This window comes from Panulirus ornatus, chromosome 63 (genome assembly GCF_036320965.1).
Source record: "Panulirus ornatus isolate Po-2019 chromosome 63, ASM3632096v1, whole genome shotgun sequence".
Classification (NCBI taxonomy): domain Eukaryota; kingdom Metazoa; phylum Arthropoda; class Malacostraca; order Decapoda; family Palinuridae; genus Panulirus; species Panulirus ornatus.
Window position 1 is genome coordinate 8,026,661 of NC_092286.1, and position 21,985 is coordinate 8,048,645.

The 21,985-nt window shown below is 45.6% G+C and overlaps 1 protein-coding gene across 5 annotated transcripts in view; it reads right to left on the reverse strand.

The window, feature by feature from the left end:
- Positions 1 to 8,669, reverse strand: part of Syt7 (Synaptotagmin 7) — a 586,302-nt gene extending 577,633 nt beyond the window's left edge. For all 5 annotated transcript variants that reach the window (XM_071656733.1, XM_071656732.1, XM_071656731.1 and 2 more), the window contains exons 1-2: positions 8,386 to 8,669; positions 7,337 to 8,269 (exon numbers count right to left, since the gene is read on the reverse strand). In XM_071656733.1, the coding sequence (XP_071512834.1) occupies positions 7,337 to 7,395 (59 nt within the window). In that variant the 5' untranslated portion in view covers positions 7,396 to 8,269; positions 8,386 to 8,669. The remainder of the gene's footprint in view (positions 1 to 7,336; positions 8,270 to 8,385) is intronic.
- Positions 8,670 to 21,985: the final 13,316 nt, after the last annotated feature.

Consider the following 21,985-nt stretch of genomic DNA (forward strand, 5'->3'; position numbering starts at 1 on the left):
GTCGTACCACGTGTGACCACGTGGGACCGGCTGCTTTACGACAGTGTAGCAACTCAAGTCGCAGCGAGTGACCCCGTGTGTGACCACCGCAGCGTAGGCCGATCTCTCCACAGCTGACCCCGTGTGGGTAACACAGACAACACATCCCCCCACCCCACCGTCAATGCCCCCCCCCCTCCATCCCCAGGCAGCACCACTCCCCCCCTCCCCCCTACACCACACCCAAAGCCGGTTCCAACCGGTCTGTGCAACAGACCCCCCAAAAGCTATACATAGACCTGTGTGTAGGGGGTCTATTCCCGTCTCAGGTCTTCCGAGGTCGTCCCGAACGGTTCGGGTTTGACGTTGAGGGGAAGGGGGGGGGGTTGGTGATTTAAGGGAGGGGAGGCGGTAGAAGGGAGAGGGGGGGAGGGAAGGTGATTTAAGGGAGGGGAGGTGGTGGGAGGGAGAGTGGGAAGGGGGGAGGGTGACTTAAGGGAGGAGGGGAGTTGGTGGTGGTCCTCCTCTCTCTCCTCCTCCCCCCTCCCTTTGACCCCTCGGGGGGGGGGGGTGATGTCAGGGGTCAAGTGATCGCTGATCCGTCAAGGAGAAGGGATGTTCTCGTGGGGGGAGGGGTGAGGGGTGAGGGAGGGGTCAGAGTACTTCCCTCCAGTCAAGGAAGAAGATCAGTAATCTTGACTTGGGGGAAGGAGGGGGAAGGAGGGGAGGAGGGGGAGGAGGAGGGGAGGAGGGGGAGGAGGGGAGAGGAGGGGATTTAAGTGAGTCTGGGGACGCTCATGACGGACCCATGGCGTCAGCTGAGAGTCAAGACGTCGGTGTATCGTCTCAGTTCCTCGAAAAGAGTTCAAGGTGTGGTTGCCTGCTGGAAATAAAATAATAATAATAATAATAATAATAATAAAATCCTCTTTGAGGATAACTTGTTAACTCTTGGTTGCAAACCGTACTACAGGGACCCTGGTCGACCCCAAAAAGCACTACAAATACCCTGGTCGAACCAACGTATTACAAGGGAACTGGTCGACCAAACGCACTACAAGGACCATGGTCGACCCAACCCACTACAAAGACCCTGGTCGACCAAATGCATTACAAGGACCTTGGTCGACCCAACCCACTACAAAGACCCTGGTCGACCAAATGCATTACAAGGACCTTGGTCGACCCACGGCACTTGATGGACACCGAGTCTGATGGTTATGCATAATGATCCCCATATATGTATAATGATCCCCATATATATGTATGATGATCCTCATATATGTATAATGATCCTCATATATGTATAATGATCCCCAGATATGTATAATTACATATATGTATATCGACGCGTGTGTGACCTACATAATTATGACCCTCGTTTACATAAACACGTGTGTGTGTGTATGATCCCATATGTATTACCACGTATGTATGATCGTGTATGTATGACAACGCATGTATGACCCCATATATATATATATATATATATATATATATATATATATATATATATATATATATATATATATATATATATATATATATATGTATATATATATATATATATATATATATATATATATATATATATATATATATATATATATATATATATGCATCCGTGTGTATGAGCAGGCGTGCATGACGACATATGTGTACGTCATATGTAAGGTGGCTGGTGGGTATATGCATGACAACGACCATGGTGTCTGTCTGTTTGCATGATCATATTTACCCATGCATGACACAGTGTATAATGTAAAACGAACGTAAATACACAATCATCATGATATTTGCATGACTGACGCATCTCGCATGACACTCCTCTCAACGATGAATTTAGAGAGAGATTGAATAATAAGAAAATAAACTCTGCGTCCACCGCGTATTTTAATGTTGCTTTTCCTTTTCTATATTTTTCGACATACGGAAAAGGGGGCTAGTAGTGTTTCTCAACATAATGATGATGTAAAACCAAACACACATACGGGGGAAATTAGTGTACCGCCGACTTGACCCCCTTCTTCTATCGATAAATTATTTCACTCTTTACTTAAAAATAAAAGAACCATTTCCGTCAACTCCTGTAATTCAACCTCTCCTCCTCCATCTACAGCAAACTCTCCAACCCATAAGGCCGTTTTCTTTCCTTCTTCTTTCCCCCTTCTTTTTTTTTCCGGCACCTTTTTCTACCACTCAATTTTGGATGATTCCGCTCTCCTCCTCCTCCTCCTCCTCCTCCTCCGTCGCCCACTCCCATAGTCTCCACAATGAACTTATATGCCATTTCCTGTTATTGTTCTCGAGCAGGTTCCTTCCCAGTATGGTACCACCTGCCAGCCTCCAGGTGGACGAGGCGTGCGTGATCCAGATGGCATAACTCCTCCACTCCTTGAGGAAGTGTACCTCTTGAGCTTGCACCGATCCTCCTCAATCGCGTATCTTCGTCTCTGTCTAAGAACCCAGAGTCTTCCTTCCCTCTTTGGACACACGCCTTGACGCAGTCTGCCCCTACGAAAGGCGACCGTTCTAACCTCTCTTAACTATCGCCCCCTCCCCCCTAACCCCCACTTCTGCCATCTCTAAAAGTCTTCATATGTCTCTTAAGCACTCAAGAGTCTCGTCTCTTTTTTCAGGTCACCCGTACACAGAGGTCGCAGCAGTGTTAGGTCCTACTGGTGACCTTCTCTGTTATGGGACTCACTTCTGGTCCTCCTTTCTCGACATCCTCCAAAGGACTGCGAGGCATCAGTCTTCTGCTTTCCTTTGGCTTTCCTCCTTCTCTGTTCCTTTGGGCAAAGTTTCCTCCCTGGCCTTTCCATTAGCAACTGTCGTTGATGGAGCGACGACTCCCTCGACTTCCATCAATATCGGCGTTCCTCCAGGTTCTCTCCTATCGCCCACTTTCTTTCTTCCTCAATAAATGATCTTAAGTCTTATACTTCTAACACGCTTCTCACTTCTATGCTAACGATTCCAGTGAACAAACTGCATCTCATTTTCTTCCTCCTTGAAACCATTCGTCTCTTTTTCTCGTACTGAACCGACTTCCTCTCACAGTCTGTACCTATGCATCATCTCAGAATGGGAGAGAAGTAACCCAGTTAAATATAAGAGTGCTAACACGGAATTTCCCCCCTACATATCTCTGGACCATATCTTTCTCTCTATTCAAAGTCAGAACCCGCTCTTCTGTCCTGGAAACCCCGACATAATTAACATCACAAAGTCGGGAACTCAAAACCTAAGGGTGTCGTAGTCCATTTTCCCTTGTGGGGAGCATCTCATACATACGAGGGGGTTATATTCGCTCTAGTAGTACGAACAACCGCTTGAGTGGTTCATCCTTCCTCGCCTTTCTATTAACCAGAATGGAATAAGGAAGAAAAAAAAAGCCTTCCTTTCAGATGAATTCACTTGGCATCACCTCTCTTCAACCATCCTTTTCTCTCACCGACCCGATGTTCCTGCTCTCTCTCTCTCTCTCTCTCTCTCTCTCTCTCTCTCTCTCTCTCTCTCTCTCTCTCTCTCTCTCCGCATGCGCGGCCCCGTCGTCTTGGACCCGAGACACCCGCCTCGCTGCTGCTTCCCTCAGTTTTCTCTGTGGAGAGCAGCCACTTGAGGATTGACCGTTGCTAGGCCTCCTTCCCTCGGACGTCATTTCCCCACCTCCCTCCTTCCTATCACCCTCTTCTTTCCTCGAAGTCGTCCGGACAACAAACACCTGTGGATCTCTGGATTCCCTCAAACTTTGATCTCTCATTCCATTTCTCTTTCATCCGAGATTGCCTTAGCTTGTGCTACGTCGGTCAATATATTATAGAATACAGACATGAGGAACCAAAAGTGAGTGTATTTCTCATTATCAACATACGAGTAATACATAATTCGAAATGATTGGAAGAGCTGATCTGTGTAAACAGTTGAATATATATATATATATATATATATATATATATATATATATATATATATATATATATATATATATATATATATATCCTCACCCTAAGCACTCTGGCCTTTGACCTCTTGACCACGACGACATGACCTCTGAGCACGACCTGACTGACCATGAATCACGACGGGACGACCCGTACAAGGAGCCGCTCTACCTATGACCTGACCCTTAAAGGACCAGGTCAAAGGACAAGGTCACCATCACACCCACGGGTTACGTACCCGTCGTGTACACAAATGGTCGCGTAGCAGCCGTGGTCGTGGTCGTGGTCGTGGTCGTCCAAAGCCTCGTGACCAAGTGGCTGCCTTGTGGATCCCGTCAGTAGCGAGTTTCCCAGCGATGTAGACGACCTCCACAAGTAGCCTCACACGACCACCTCCCCTTCCTCCCTCCCTTCTCTTCCCCTTTCCCCTTCCTAACCCATCCCTCTCCCGCCCTCCCCATTTCCCTCTCATCATCATCATCACCCCTGCCCCATCCCTCCCTCTCTCACCACCTCTTCCCCCCCAACCCCTGTAATCGAACACCTACCCAATATATATATATATATATATATATATATATATATATATATATATATATATATATATATATATATATATATATATATATTCTCTCTCTTTCTGCTTCTCTTTTCAAGATCTGCCTCACGTGGCGAGGCTCCGTACCAACAGATGCTGGAGTTAGGTTAGGTTAGGCCATCGCTGTCTTCTACTTTGGGAAAAACTGTCTACATATATATATATACATATATATATATATATATATATATATATATATATATATATATATATATATATATATATATATGTATATAGGAACTCATGCCTATATAAACTCTGGAAATCTATATGTATGAAAAAATAATATACATATTAACATATGACAGCTTGCAGCCCGGAACATCAATATAGTTCTGGTGTATCCACCTATCTACTTCATCAATAGACAATGGGAAAAAAAACATAATGCAATCCTATGTATCGATCTATCCATCTATTCATCCATCTCTATATCTATCATCACTAGGAACTTGACTATAAAAAAAAAATATGACTATGATCAGACACTGATAACAGAGGACAGACGAATGGCTATAGGTAAATTAATCATTAATGACACCAAAATGTAATCATCATCAAACAAGCGTTCCATACCAATACATGTAAAAGATAACACGAGGAGGTAACCATAGTATCAGTGGTAACAACATTTATATAGAACACATAGGTGATCATAACCCTAACTACCAGTGTGAGTGAGTGAGTGCGGGGGGGGGGCCAATTAATGACACTAACTACCACTCTTTGTCATTAATGGCCAACTATCACAAACGAACTAACTACTACAGGTGCTGACGAGGAGGAGGTGGGGGAGAAACAACACGTGTGTGCAGATACTGAACCATCATGACAGTAATGACAATCAAGTGGACTAATTAGACAGACATGGAACTAATTAGTAGTGGGTCATGACACCTAAAGAAACACACACACACACACACACACACACACACATACAGACTACATCATTAGAACGATTAATTCAGATGTGTGATAATTAATCTATAATAATGACGGTCACATCACACGAGTGCATCCGGGAGGTCAGGTCATCACAAGCAAGGCCATGTCCTCAGGTCAGGTCAGGTCAAGCAAGGTCATGTTCGTCAGGTCAGGTCAAGCAAGGTCATGTCTGGTCAGGTCAGGTCAGGCAAGGTCATGTCGTCAGGTCAGGTCAATCCCTCAGGTCCAGTCAGGTCAGGTCAGGTCAAATCACGTTCGCCAGGTCAGCTTAGGATAGGTCAAGTGAGGCTATGTCAGGTCAGGTCAACGGATAATGCTCATGCAAAGACCCTCGTCATGCACAGCAGTCCCAGGTCATGCAGAAAACAGTCCCAGGTCATAACGTGAGTCCCAGGGTGATGGAGACCAGGTTGCAAGTCACGGGATACTGTCCCAGGTCAGGAAAAAACACACTCCCAGGTCATGAATGATATTCCAAAGTCATGGACAGTTAACCCAAGTTATGCAGACACAGTCCCAGGTCATGAATAATATCCCAGGTCATGGATAACAGATTCAGGTCATAAATAACAATCCTAGGTCATGGGTAACAGTCCTAGATTCATGGATAACAGTCCCAGGTCGCGGAAAACAGCCCCGGGTCATGAAGGGACAACCTTAAGGTCATGAGGAGACAGCCCAAACTCATGACATCAGCCTCATTTCGTGATGTCCCAGGTCCCAGGTCGTCAGTGAATCAGTCCCAGACCATGGGACGAGAGTACCAGGTCATGGGACTCAGTCGAAGGTCACGGGACACACTCACAGTTCATGGGACAATCATGGGTCATGGGACAGTCCCAGGCCACGGGACACAACAGTCACATGTCATGGGACAATTACAGGTCATGGGATAATTACAGGTCATGGGACAATTACAGGTCATGGGACAAGTTACAGGTCATGGGACAGTTACAGGTCATGGGACAGTTACAGGTCATGGGTTATAGTCGCAGGTCATGGGATACAGTCGCAGGTCATCGCAGGTCATGGAGACACCCACGTATGCACAGAGGGGCAACATCATGACACCAACAGCATCCAGGTGTGGAGTCAGGTCATGACAGGTGTGGACTCAGGTCATGACTGGTGTGGAGTCAGATCATGACATAAAAAAGGAGGGGTGGTGGTGGTGGTGGGTGGGTCAGGTCATGACAGATGCGTCATTCAGTCACGACAGGGAATAGGCACATAAGGAGGTCATGACAGATACGTCTCAACGGGTCATGACAGGGGTGTATGTGTGTGTGCGTGGGTGGGGTGGGTGGGAGGGGGATAGAGTCAAGCCATGGCACGAGGCGTGACAGTAAACACAGACACGACAGTGAGTTATGGCAAATGTCACATGACACAGCTCGACCAGGTCCGCACACCACACCGTCAGTACACACATGTGCAAAGGCGATAAACATACATACATACACACACACACACACACACGTACACACAGGTGCGTCCCCATGCCACGACGATAACATACAGGTGTTAAACACCCCTATCAGCTGCAGGGGAGGTGAGGTCGGGGTCGGGTTTTGAGACCTAGAAACCTCAGACCTTCACAGCTGCAAGGTCCATCAGACTTTGGGACCTGACGCCCCTTACAGCAGCAGGGATGAGTTACTAGGGCCCACCCGGGGGGAAAGGGCGGGAGGGGGGTTGGCCCTCTCAGAGAGAGAGAGAGAGAGAGAGAGAGAGAGAGAGAGAGAGAGAGAGAGAGAGAGAGAGAGAGAGAGAAAGCCCCCCAACCCCCACCAACCCAAGCAGCTATAACTGAGCTAGGATGCTTTGCTGAGAACGGGACAGTCATGGTCGTGTGTGTGATACTCACAAGCTTTGAGACAGGAAGCTGGAGAGGCGGAGCTTGCTGAGAGGCGGCGTGCTGGTCATGGTGGTGACGACGACGACGACGAAGGAGAAGAAGAAGATGATGGGTGGTGGTCTGGTGGGTTGGCGGAATCCTCAGGCTACGGGGGTTTCGATTAAGGTCCTTCGCGTACCGGCCGGGTCTTCTACGGTTATTCCTTAAGGGGAAGTCTTCTCGAGTGTGTGTGCGCGTGTGTGTGTGTCTGTGTGTGTGTGTGTGTGTGTCTCTCTCTCTACGGTTTTCCTGACGCTGGCACAACACGACACACAAGAGAGACGCGCGGGAAAGGCTCAATGAGTAATCTTGAGCCGGGCGCAATTCACTTTCAGGATCTTTCGTGGAATCTCTCTTTTTTTTTTTTATCTCCTTTTTTTTTTTTTAAATACGTCGACGATTGACGGAGTTGGGTGTTCGGAGGGGGTTGTTGTTGTTGTTGGTGGTGGTGGGTGGTTGGTTGCGAGATAGAGATAGAAGAGAATGAGGAAGTGGAGGAGGAGGGACAGGATCAGAGCGAATTGGAGGTGGGGGAGAAAGAGAGAGAGAGAGATCTATATAGAGAAAAATCTTAAAGGGAGACAAAGAGACAGAGGTAGAGACAGTGCGTACAAAATTTTCGTCCTGGGTCACATAGATACCAGATTGATCTCAAAAATCTCCCGGAAAAATACTGGTCCTAAGCCAAGATGCACTTCCGATTACCGCCCTTGTCACTGTCTGAGACGTGGCTAGCAGCAGGAGACGGCTCTTATCTTTTTTGGGTTTTTTTTTTAAGACACTTTCAGTGGGGCATCTCAGTTGGGGGCAAGACCCTGCTCCTACGGCCGGAAGGTGCGCGATACACACATCATTAAAGGGTCATCCTCAACACAAGCCACCAGCCGGGGGATGATTTTGGAGCTGGTAGAAAGGAAGAAGAAAAATATATATATATATGTGTATATGTGTCTTTCTCTATATATATATATATATGTCTCTCTATATATATATCTCGGCGCAAAAAAGCAAAAACGCACCTTCAAAACTCAAAACCGATCGCGTCCAGACACAGGGCGTGTGTGGTGGCTAGGGATGCGAGGAGGTGGATAGGAGCGGAGAGGAGAGACGGCACGGATAGGGTGGTGGCAAGCGACGGATTGCGGTGGTGGTAGTGGTGGTATTGGTGGTAGTGGTGGCCACAACACCTTGAGAGTGAGAGTCCCAGCGACTGCGAGTCTCCGGTGAGAGCGAGGGAGAGCGTCGACGTGAGAGCCGCGGCGCGGAACATGAAGCCTGTGTGGCGGCTGGAGCAAGACTGCTTGTGTGACCCCTCGCTCAGCCAGGCTGCCCCCAGCCGGCCCTCCGCCTCACCTCCCTCACATCCCTCCCTCCCTCCCTCACTCTCTCTCTCTCTCTCTCTCTCTCTCTCTCTCTCTCTCTCTCTCTCTCTCTCTCTCTCTCCTCCACCCCCAACCGCCCCTCCTCCTCCTCCTCCTCCTCCTCACCCCTCCTCCTCCTCTCCTCTCCTCCCCTCCCCTCCCCACCCCTTCTCTAACCCTCCCAACAACCCCTTCTCCACCCTTCCCCCCCACCTTTTACTCTCCTCTTCCCTCCCTCTTTCCCCCACCCAACCCCCCCTTCAGACCTCTCTTACTCTACCCTCACCAGGTTTCGCATCCCACCCCTCACTTTACTCTCTCTCTCTCTCTCTCTCTCTCTCTCTCTCTCTCTCTCTCTCTCTCTCTCTCTCTCTCTCTCTCTCTCTCACGCTTCAGCATTCCTCCGGACTATCGCCTCCCTCCCTCCCAGCCTTCCCTTCTGGCAGTGCTTTCGCTGGGGTTTTCTCTTTTTTTCTTATCACCCTCAATGTTTCCTCTCCCATCCCAAACTAATTTTGGGATCATTCCTCCACCTCCTCCTCCTCCTCCTCCTCCCTCTTCCTCCTCCTCCTCCCTCTTCCTCTTCCTCATTAGCAGGAAGATGCAGGGACAAGTACATCACTGAGAGAGAGAGAGAGAGAGAGAGAGAGAGAGAGAGAGAGAGAGAGAGAGAAACTTGTTCCCCCTTACTCCTTTCCCCCATTTTTCATTGCTCATGTATGTAGTCCCCTACCCATTTTCCTCGCCTGGAGCCACCGTCCCTTGTTTTCATTGCTGTCTCGCACATTCCCCCTTCGTTACTATCACCTGCCCACATAATTCCTTCACACGCTCACCTCCATCTACGAAAGAAAAGAAAAAAAACCTTTCCCCTCTAGACCTTCCCTCTTTTTATTTTTTCTTCCTTAACCTTCCCTCTATCTATCAACCTCCCCTCCATCTATCTACGTCGAGTAATCTTCCTCCCATTACCATCATATCCATCGTCACACAGTGACCCTCCATCATGATTTTTTCCCCCTCCCTGCGACACATGCCCCTCAAGATCATGCTTCATCATCATCCATCTATCTTGTTTCCATCTATATAGATGAGACATTTAGTGTACTGTTACAGTCCTCCAGCAGATAACCTGGTCATAGACCATCAGGTCTTGTGTTATCTGTCTTTCCCATGTACTGTCCACCAGCAGATAACCTGGTCATAGACCATCAGGTCTTGTGTTATCTGTCCTTCCCATGTACTGTCCTCCAGCAGATAACCTTGCCATAGACCATCAGGTCTTGTATTATCTTTCTTTCCCATACATTACCATATATCCTTCATTCATCTTAACTTATTCCTATTCATTTCTGTTCTTCCCTTGCCTCTCAATCGAACCTGTTCGTGGTCCGTTACCAATTTACCCAAACACATACTTTGTCATTCACCTATTTCACATACTTCCCCCTCGTCACCTTACCTTTCCTCAATGTCCTTACCTTTCCTTTTCACCCTATTCATCATCGTTATTATACTTGTTGTCTCCTCGTCACTTACCTTCCTCTGCATCTCTTCACTGTCACTTACCTTTCCTCCATGCCAATTCGCCGTCCGCGATGGTACTTACCTAAAACATAAGAAAAAAATAGGCATGAGTCTCGACCTACAGCTCTATGTAAAGCAGATTGTTAAAATCAACATCGAGAACTGAATCACCAACGTTAACCACATATAAACGTTTGCACAAGGCCAATAACACAGCTTAACTTTAGTACAAAGCTTACAACACTGGAATAAACGTTTGCACAAGGCCAATAACACAACTTAACGTTAGTACAAAGCTTACAACACTGGAATAAACGTTTGCACAAGGGTAATAACACAGGAGGTAACCTTTAAACAAGGTTAACAAGAGAGGAGTAAACGTATGCACAAGGTTAACCACAGAGTACTTAAGGTTTGCACAAGGACAACAACACTGGAAGAAACGTTTGCACAAGGACAACAACACTGGAGTAAACGTTTCTACAAGGACAACAACTCTGGAATAAACGTTTGTACAAGGCTAACAACAACAGCGGAAAAAACGTTTGTACAAGGCTAACAACACTGGAAGAAACGTTTGTAAAGGGCTAACAACACTGGAAGAAACGTTCGTACAAGGCTAACAACACTGGAAGAAACGTTTGTACAAGGACAACAACACCGGAAGAAACGTTTGTACAAGGACAACAACACCGGAAGAAACGTTTGTACAAGGACAACAACATTGGAATAAACGTTTGAACATAACCGGAAACAATGCGGAAGAGGAATACTCAAGGCTTACAGTGCTTTATATGTACACACCTGGCCCGCACATGTCCATAGGAGTGATGTTATATACTAAGACGTACACACCTGGCCCGCACATGTCCATAGGAGTGATATTATATACTAAGACATACACACCTGGCCCACACATGTCCATAGGAGTGATATATCATATCCCAAGACGTACACACCTGGCCCGCACATGTCCATAGGAGTGATATATCATATCCCAAAGACGTACACACCTGGCCCGCACATGTCCATAGGAGTGATATATCATATCCCAAAGACGTACACACCTGGCCCGCACATGTCCAGAGGAGTGATGTTATATACTAAGACGTACACACCTGGCCCCGCACATGTCCATAGGAGTGATATTATATACTAAGACATACACACCTGGCCCACACATGTCCATAGGAGTGATATATCATATCCCAAGACGTACACACCTGGCCCGCACATGTCCATAGGAGTGATATGTCATATCCCAAAGACGTACACACCTGGCCCGCACATGTCCAGAGGAGTGATATACCATATCCCAAAGACGTACACACCTGGCCCGCACATGTCCAGAGGAGTGATATTATATACCAAGACGTACACACCTGGCCCCGCAGACGTTCATATTATACCTCAAGCCTCATAATGCAGAACAATGATCGAGAAATGTGGTTCACTCAGTGAAGCTCCCTCATTATCTGCCTCTCACATAATCGCGCAGGTGTTAATACAGTAGAACCGAGCGACGTGAAACTACACAGAAATTCAGTATTCTTCTCTCATTCTTTCTCACTTCTTATCTATTTTCCTTCTTCGTTATCATCACCGTCTTCTTCTGGTTTTCTTCTTCTTCTTCTTCTTCTTCTTCTTCTTCTTCTTCTTCTTCATCTTCTTTCTTCTTCTTCTTCTTCTACTGTTTTCTTCTTCTTCTTATCTTCTTCTTCTTCTTATCACATCTTCTTCTTCTTATCTTTTTCCTCTTCTTCTTCTTCTTCTTCTTCTTCTTCTTCTTCTTCTTCTTATTTTCTTCTTCTTCTTCTTATCATCATCTTCTTATCTTCTCCTTCTTCTTCTCTTCTTCCTCTTATCTTCCACTTCTTACCTTCTCCTTCTTCTTCCATGGGACAACATAGGACAACACCGGAACCATTTCCCCTCACTCAGAGTGTACTACGTCATCAATCAATCCATCTTGAAGGTAAGTCTGTCTACCAAGGGCGCCTGACCGTTCAGAACTAACACGGCCACACACCCCCCACCTTGCAATAATGGGCGATGTAAATAAGGGACATTATCATACCTACCGCGACCAGAAAACCTCACCTTTAGCGTCAACCATCACCACTTGTCTGCTGGGGGATAGATCTCTCTCTCTCTCTCTCTCTCTCTCTCTCTCTCTCTCTCTCTCTCTCTCTCTCTCTCTCTCTCTCTCTCTGTGCTCACTAGTTCCCAAACACTCGCTTTTTAAGAAGTGATGTACCGACATGGTATTGTGCACGGCCTTATTACCCCAGAGGGCATGAATGTTGCTCATAACCCAGTTAAGTCATGACGAGGTACGTGTATAATAACATCTAAGGATCTTCTCGCCTTTCCTCCCACAACATATTGTGATGCGACTCTTTTACGGAGCGAGTTGTAGTGTGTGTGTGTGTGTGTGTGTGTGTGTGTGTGTGTGTGTGTGTGTGTGTGTGTGTGTGTGTTCGCTCCTTGCTCTTCATTAGTTAGTGGAGTGTTTACTGTCAGGTGCTAGGTGGTTAATAGAATAACGATGCTAGGTGCTGGCTGGGTAGTTAACAGACTGCTAAACCCAGAGGCTAGGTTGTGAAGAGAATACCAATGGCCCTTGCTAGGCAAAATAACTAGCAATCTATCGTTAGATAACTCAATGGTTATTCGAATGTTGATGTCAGAGTTTAAGTCGTTATCAAGATAACAATCGTTATCAAGATAACAACGTCACGTTATATGAAAACTTCATCCGGTATTGCCAGCATGTTATGTTCTGTGGCACACGTCGGGGGGCGCAAAGAGCGGGATGTTCCAAGGAGCCAAGGAATTCTCCTGAAGGAGGCGACGCCGGCGAAGAAGAAGAAGAAGAAGAAAAAGGAGGAAAAGGAAGAAGAAAAAGGGGGAAGAAGAAGAAGAAGAAGAAGAAGAAGAAGAGGAAGAAGAAGAAGAAGAAGAAGAAGAAGAGGAAGAGGAAGAAGAAGAAGAAGAAGAGGAAGAGGAAGAAGAAGAAGAAGAAGAAGAAGAAGAAGAAGTAGAAAAAGAAGAAGAAAGAGGAGGAGGAGGAGGAGGAGGAGGAGGAGATGCCTGGGGGGGAAAGAGGACGTGGTGGTGAGGAAGAAGGAAGGGACGGTCCTTGCTGGGGGTTGAGGAGGAGGAGGGAAGGGGGATAACATGGTGTCTTGTTTTTCAGTTGGTGTGGTCGTGAGTGATCCCTGAGCAACGTGGGATTATTATATCTTAGTGCTGGCTGAGCCGCCTCATCCATCTTCCCATCTTCAACCCGAGATGGATGACTGGATTACCGTGAATACTGCCCGCTAAGGATCCACCTTAGATGCTCCTCTGGTATGTATATATACATATATATATATATATATATATATATATATATATATATATATATATATATATACATACATATATACATATATATATATATATATATATATATATATATATATATATATATATATATATATATATATATATATATATATATATATCAAATGGCATCCTAGCTACGTCTCTTCGTAGTATATCAACTGACTTATATTTCTTTCTTGTATCTCCCCTGATGATGTGATTATTACATGAAAGTGCACTTGGGAACTTATTGTCTTTCATTCTCCCCGTGGACTCATAGGAAATATATATATATATATATATATATATATATATATATATATATATATATATATATATATATATATATATATAAATAAGAGAAAAAAAACCTATAGATTTCTTTCAAACCAACTGCCTGATTTTAGTGAAACAAAAAATAAACACAAGCCTGGGAAAGTCCATTTTTTTCCAAAGTTCTTTTTTTTCCTTCTTCTTCGAGTGACATTTTCACTCGAGTTGCTGCCGTTACGAAGAACAAACGATACATTAAAATGACGAATTCACCAGAGCTACTGGACTTACTTCAGTAAAAGTGAGTGCAAAGTTGAATCTAAATATTACTTCAGTAAAAGTGAGTGTAAAGTAGAATCGAAGTATTGCTTCAGTCAGTATAAGTGAGTGTAAAGTAGAATCTAAGTATTACTTCGGTAAAAGTGAGTGCAAAGTTGAATCTAAATATTACTTCAGTAAAAGTGAGTGTAAAGTAGAATCGAAGTATTGCTTCAGTCAGTATAAGTGAGTGTAAAGTAGTTATCTAAGTATTTCTTCGGTAAAAGTGAGTGTAAAGTAGAACCTAAGTAGATATCACAGTAAAATTCTCTTTACAAAAGAAATTGTAATTAGACCCTGACCTTGTCGGCTCTTAAGGACGACCCCCATTACAGAAACATGACACAGACCTGCTGATCCGGAGGACACAGTACGGGAAAATGTTCAAACTGACTTGTGAGCCAAGACACACCACAAACCTTGACTGGTACAGACACGATGCTTGAGGGAAGTTATAATACAGGAGGGAGAAACGATCCAGGGTGGCATGGCTACCAAATATTGCTTGACTGGTAGGGAATGTTCACAAATGGGAGAGTAACACACACACACACACACACACACACACACACACACACACACAGTAACAAGAAGTGCTGGTCCAAACCCCAACACTGTGGGGGGCGGGGGGGGGGGGAGAACTCTTCTTGTAATTGGTGGTGGAAAAAAAAAGAAGAAATAAGCATTTCGCAGCTGTGGAGCGTAATAACACTTGGTGAACATGTTCTTGAGTGCATGAGAGGTGAGTGTAGCAAGCGCATGAAGGCAGAGTGCATGAGGAGCGGATCGGTGTAAGGGCACAGTGCATGACGACGCGGTGTATGAAGGCAGAATACGCTGAATGAGGAGTGCATGAGACTGCATGACGGTACATGGCATGACGTCAAGACTGCATGATAAACAGATTCCCAAGTGACTCTATAAAAGGCACGTCTGGGTCTATAAAAGGCAAGTCTGGCTCTATAAAAGGCACGAATGACCCTGTAAAAGGCACCACTGGCCCTATTAAAGGCACCACTGGCCCTCTCAAGGCGCTACTGACCCTCTTAAAGGCATTACTAAACCTATAAAAGGCACTACAGACCCTATTAAAGGCACGGCTGGCCCTATTAACCCACGCCTGACCCTATTAAAGGCACTACTGACCCTATTATAGGCACTACTGACCCTATTATAGGCACTACTGACCCTATTAAAGGCGCTACTGACCCTATTATAGGCACTACTGACCCTATTATAGGCACTACTGACCCTATTACAGGCACTACTGACCCTATTAAAGGCACTACTGGCCCTATCATAAGCACGGCTGATCCCATCAAGCAACCACACCGAAGCGACTGTACGTATTGCTCCCTGAAGGCACGCGCTCCGCTTAATCACCCACACCTCTCCACGTTACAGTAAATACCTTTTTAAAGTATGCAGCTGCCGTGTGCATTACAACCAGCGCTTAGCACACACACACACACACACACACACACACACACACACACACACACGCACACACATACACACACACACAGACACACACATAACCGATATCAGTTAATGATTCGCATTCACTCAGGTGTCTTTACACCACCACACCACCACCCACACCCCACACCCACACCCCACACACACACACCCCACACCCACACCCCACACCCCACACTCACCCCCACACACCACCTACCTCTCCTCCCCACCTCCCTCCCCTCCACACACATCCACCCACCTACCTACCTAACCCCCCCCTTACTTCTCCCTTCCATCCCCCCCCCCCCCACACACACACCAACCACCTGCACCTAAGCGTAGCCCCAGGATCGAAGCCAATCACAGCGCCCCGCGCCGGTGGTGGCACTCAATTGCTGTATTATCGGTCTTTCTGCCCGGGTGAGGGAGTGCGGGGAGGGGGGGTTGGGAATGGCGCGCGCGCGCGCATGTGTGTGTGTGTGTGTGTGTGTGTGTGTGTGTGTGTGTGTGTGTGTGTGCGTGAGGGAAAGGAGGTATGACAGGGGGGTTTCCGAGGTGTGTATGGGAAGGGTGTTCAATGAGGAGGAGAAATGTGAAGTGCTCGAAGACCGGTCAGTATTGTACACAGTCACACGCACACACAAACACACCCACCCATCCACCCACACACACACACACACACACACGCACAAACACACACACACACACACCCACACCCACCCACACACATACACACACCCACCCACACCCACACCACACACACACACACACACACACACACACACACACACACATAATTACAAAAAACAAATAGCCTTGGCTGTCAACAATAAAAAAGAAAATACCAGACATCTACAAAGAAACAGACATGAATTCAAAATTAAAAATCTTTGGGGAACAAATGAAAGTTTGAAAAACACTTGTTACGGTCTCTTGGGAATGAAATGAATCACCACGGGAAAGGTAATGTGTGAGGAACGTATGTGTGATACATAAAGACTGGGATGAAAGATACAGACACACAGATACAGCTACAGTCGCTGGAGACTGTATTCCAATGAATGGCTACCAGGACCATCTCTCTCTCTTTCTAACATTACTTTCTTCCACCTTCCACTCAGCCTAGCCTTGGTTTAGGGTAAAAGCACTCGGGTGCCATGTCTGTCACTAGGTATAGATACCTGAACGTGTGGAGGATGGATGGATGGAAAAGGAAGGCGGAAGAAAAATAATACAGCAGGACTTAGGATCATAGCTTGGCGCAGCTCGGAAGATGTTTGAGGGACTTGTTTTGCGAGGTGAGGGGATGGGATGCTGTGTGTGTGTGGGGGGGGCGCGGGACAGTGGAGATGATGAATGTGCACAGGAGAGACGCCACACCAACGTAAGACAGGCGTCCGATGCCTTGAAGTTTGAGAGATGGCATCCCAAGTCCTCGGTGCTCGAAATGTGAAGTGAACGGATACAGTAACGTGGACTCTCCACATTGCATTATGTCTTTAAGGATAACGAGTACAGAGCATACTCGGCCATACAGAGAGGAATATCATATATATATATATATATATATATATATATATATACATATATATATATATATATATATATATATATATATATATATATATATATATATATATTCTTTTTTTTATTAATGATTTTACAAGCTTTTTATGGCCAATAAGGGGACAATAACAGACATATATGAGGGCTAAGGATCATTTCTAGGGAGGAGAGAGAGAGAGAGAGAGAGAGAGAGAGAGAGAGAGAGAGAGAGAGAGAGAGAGAGAGAGAGAGAGAGAGTGGAGCAGGAACTCGCACAGTACTCCGGCAGCAGGTGCTGACGAAGCCTCAAGGAGACGAGAAGAAGGAAGGAAGGAAGGAAGGACGTAAATGCTACTAGCAACGTAGGAAAGGGACTGATGAGAGAGAGGGACACATACAGTCATAGAAAATGGATTGGGTCTGACCACTGTTTGTAGGGGGGTGGGAGGAGAAGGGGGAGGAGGAGGATCGGCAAGACCACTCGTTCCTCATCTCTCTCTCTCTCTCTCTCTCTCTCTCTCTCTCTCTCTCTCTCTCTCTCTCTCTCGTTTCCCCCCCCCCCCTCAAGTACGAGAGTAAAGAGAGGCAGGAGGTAGTTTCTCCCTGAGGGTGCGGGGGGGTCTGCCAGCTATCTGACACCAATGGTTCCTCAAACGTTTTTATTAACGCCGTGGTTTAGGGCGAGCTGGGGGGAAGGGGGGGTGGGGGGAAGGGAGGAAGGAGGGAGGGAGGGAGGAGGGAGGGAGAGGGGGGATGGAGGGTTAGGGGTGAGGGGGAGGGAGGGAGGAGAGTTTGGAAGCAGTGAGGCACATCTGTACCGCGGGGGAAGGAGGAGGGGGAGAAGAGAGTGGACACACACACACACACACACACACCCCAGCTGCTCCTGCTGGGGGAGCAGTTGGCGCAGGGAGGGGAGGAGGAGGAGGACGGTCACGTCTCTCCCGAGTGACAAGAGAATTAGGGAGAGAGAGAGAGAGAGAGAGAGAGAGAGAGAGAGAGAGAGAGAGAGAGAGAGAGAGAGAGAGAGAGAGAGAGAGAGAGGTGTCTGTAAGGAGTGAGGGGGGGGATGGTAATCGTTAAATCATACAACCCCCCATCCCCACCCACCCCACAACCCCACCCACCCCACACCCAAGACCACTACCATGAGGGTGGGGGGCCCGCCCCCCCTCCTCACCCCCTCCTTGTAGCTTCAAGGCTGCGCTCCGATCAGCAGCAGGGCTGGGGAGGGGGAAGGACTGACCAGACACAATCCTTTTGAAGGCGAAGTTGCCTCGTCGTCGTGGCTCTCGACTCCTATCTCGCCCACTGATGATGATGATTATGGTACAACACTGCCAAAAGTTGACTTTTCACTCGCGGTGTGTAACCCCCCAGAGCAATAATACAGGAGGGGTGGCTCTTGTATTATATCACCGGCGGCAGCACACGAGCGATTCTCGTTTTCGACGGACGCGTAACACAATCCCGGGGTAACGCCAGCTTCCAGAGTCGGGAAATGGGATCTACGATGAATACTCAGAGAATAAACAACGTAAAGGGATATACCAAGATACAAAGACAACGTAAAGGGATATACCAAGATATACCAAGATACAAAGACAACGTAAAGGGATATACTAAGATATACCAAGACATACCAAGATACAATGACAACGTAAAGAGATATACTAAGACATACCAAGATATACCAAGATACAATGGCAACGTAAAAGAAAAATCATCTTTTGTTTGTGTTTCGAAGACGTGCTGAGATGAAGTCGTCTTCAGCTGTTGAGGTGAGTGAGGGAGAGGAGGGAGGATAGCTTGTGACCCCACCCATGCATGATGAAGGTAGTGATGATAGCCATATACACTAGAGAGGTCAGCGAGGGCTGGCTGCCACATGGGGGGGTAGGGCAAAGGAATGGAAACACCCCGAGCGTGCGGACTGGGTGGAACGGAACAGATAAGGAATGGGATGGGATGGAGAAACGTATGTATAGGATGGAAGGTTTCTTATGGCTATTGATGGTGGATATATATATATATATATATATATATATATATATATATATATATATATATATATATATATATATACACATATATATATATATATATATATATATATATATATATATATATATATATATATATATATATATATGTATATATCTTTTTTTCTCAGTGATAGAATAATTGAGTTAAATAATTTATTCCACGAAGATTAAAGTGGTCGTTCTCCTTACATGGGGGGGGTCTGGTCATTGTGAGGGGGGGGGGAGAAACGATATATTATAATTAATGAGGTATGGTTAATGAGGTGTGATTAATGAGATAAGTTCGTCTGCCGTGAGGAGGTATACGTAACCACACACGACAGTGAGTCGTGAGGCGTCAGTCACGTGACCTACCTAATGAACTGGAGAGAGAAAAAAAAAATAAGGAAACTAACAACAAAGAAATAAGAAAAACAAAGAAAGTAATTCTCAGAGCTAGAAATGTACTTGTCAAAGATAACATCATAATCACATTATGTGACTATATATATATATATATATATATATATATATATATATAATATATATATATATATATATATATATATATATATATATATATATATATATATTGAAAGGTTATAAAGGCAGGATTGATAACATACTCTGTAAATACCTGTTAATACAGCCAACAGGGCGGCCTGCGTGGTAATACAAGGGTAGCATCACAGTGTGGTCCATGTTGGAATTAATCCTCACTCTTATAATCAGCTTAAAGGATTCCAATGTTTAAACAGGTTCCGTTTTACGCGAGTCGTTCAAAATACTCTTAACTATATATGTGTGTATCTCTCTCTCTCTCTCTCTCTCTCTCTCTCTCTCTCTCTCTCTCTGTATGTATATATATATATATATATATATATATATATATATATATATATATATATATATATATATATATATATATATACAGATAGATAGATAGATAGATAGATAGATAGATAGATAGATTGATAGACAGATGGATAGATGGATAGATTGGTAGACAGACAGAGAGAGAGATGGAGAGACAGACAGATAGATACATAAATAGACGGAAAAACGGACGGAAAAATAGATAAACAGATAGACAGAGACATGGACAGACAGACAGATATACAGATAGATACATACATAAATAAACAGACAGATAAACAGACGGAAAAACAGATAAACAGACGGAAAAACACATAAACAGATAGACAGAGAGATGGACAGACAGACAGATAGACAGATAGATACATAAATAGATAAACAGACAGACACAGAGAGATGGACAGACAGACATACAGACCACCGTAAAGAGACCTTACTCATGTAGGCAACAAATGAAGATGAATGTTACCTATCTTAGTCTACCACAGCAAAACATAAACCACGGGTCTTCTGTCTTCATCTGTGAACCAAATGTGAAGCCAAGCCGACACCCCCAGACACTGTGGTGGAGGAGGAGGAGGAGGAGGTTGGTTGGTTCTTCTTCTCCTCCTCCCCCACCTCTGGGGGTTGACTATGGGGGCATGAGTTGCACCGCTGGGTTGGTGTGGGGAAGGAGGGGAAGGAGGGAGTGGAGGAGGAGGAGGGGAGGAGGAGGAGGAGTGAGGAGGAGGAGGGGGAGGAGGAGGGGGGGAGCTTGCAGTGTTGCCCCATTATCTACCGCGATGCAACATGACACAGGTCACCCTCAGAACTCCAGCCAGCCCACGCCACCACCCCCACTAAGGGCAAAGAGCAAAACACGGTGTCTCTTTTTCTCTTCTTTTCACTGCCACTTCGCGTCTAGTTAGCCAGGGCGGCGCCCGAAAGGGGGATGGGTGGGGGGAGGAGGGGTGGATCTTCCCTTTTTTTTTTCTTATCTTTTCATCTTCCCATTTTTTTTTTTTTTATTTTTCCCTTTCCATCCACTTGAGACGCATCCACATCTGCTAAATCTCTCTCTCTCTCTCTCTTCTCTCTCTCTCTCTCTCTCTCTCTCTCTCTCTCTCTCTCTCTCTCTCTCTCTCTCCACACACACACACACACACACACACATATATATATATATATATATATTTGTGTATATATATATATATATATATATATATATATATATATATTATCATATTTGTATTATTATTTTGCTTTGTCGCTGTCCTCCAACAGCCAGGATCGAACCCGGGACCCCTGTGCAAGAGGCAGGCATGCCAGGGGTCCCGGGTTCGATCCTGGCTGTTGGAGGTTTGTATGTTCTATGAAGGTGCGCGTTCATATGCACTTTATTCGTATGTATATATATATATATATATATATATATATATATATATATATATATATATATATATATATATATATATATATATTTATCAGCCTATGCCAGGTAGCTATGTATCGACCAGCCCCGAGGGGAGGATGAAGAGCTGGGCTGACTGTGATCCTATTCTAGCAAGTCCAACACGAAAACACATTTACCTATTCAGTCACCCATTTGTCTATTCCCTCAATTTCCAAGAAGTGGAATGGGGTCCAGGGGTGATAGAAAACGTAATGAGGCAAACCTTCTCCCCCAGATGGGAAGTGGAATGGGGTCCAGGGGTGATAGAAAACGTGATGGGGCAAACCATCTCCCCCAGATGGGGAAGTGGAATGGGGTCCAGGGGTGATAGAAAACGTGATGAGGCAAACCATCTCCCCCAAATGGGGAGTCCCGCAATGATCTACCCTCCCCCGCCTCTCTTTCCCCAGCTGGGACTCCCCTAACAGGC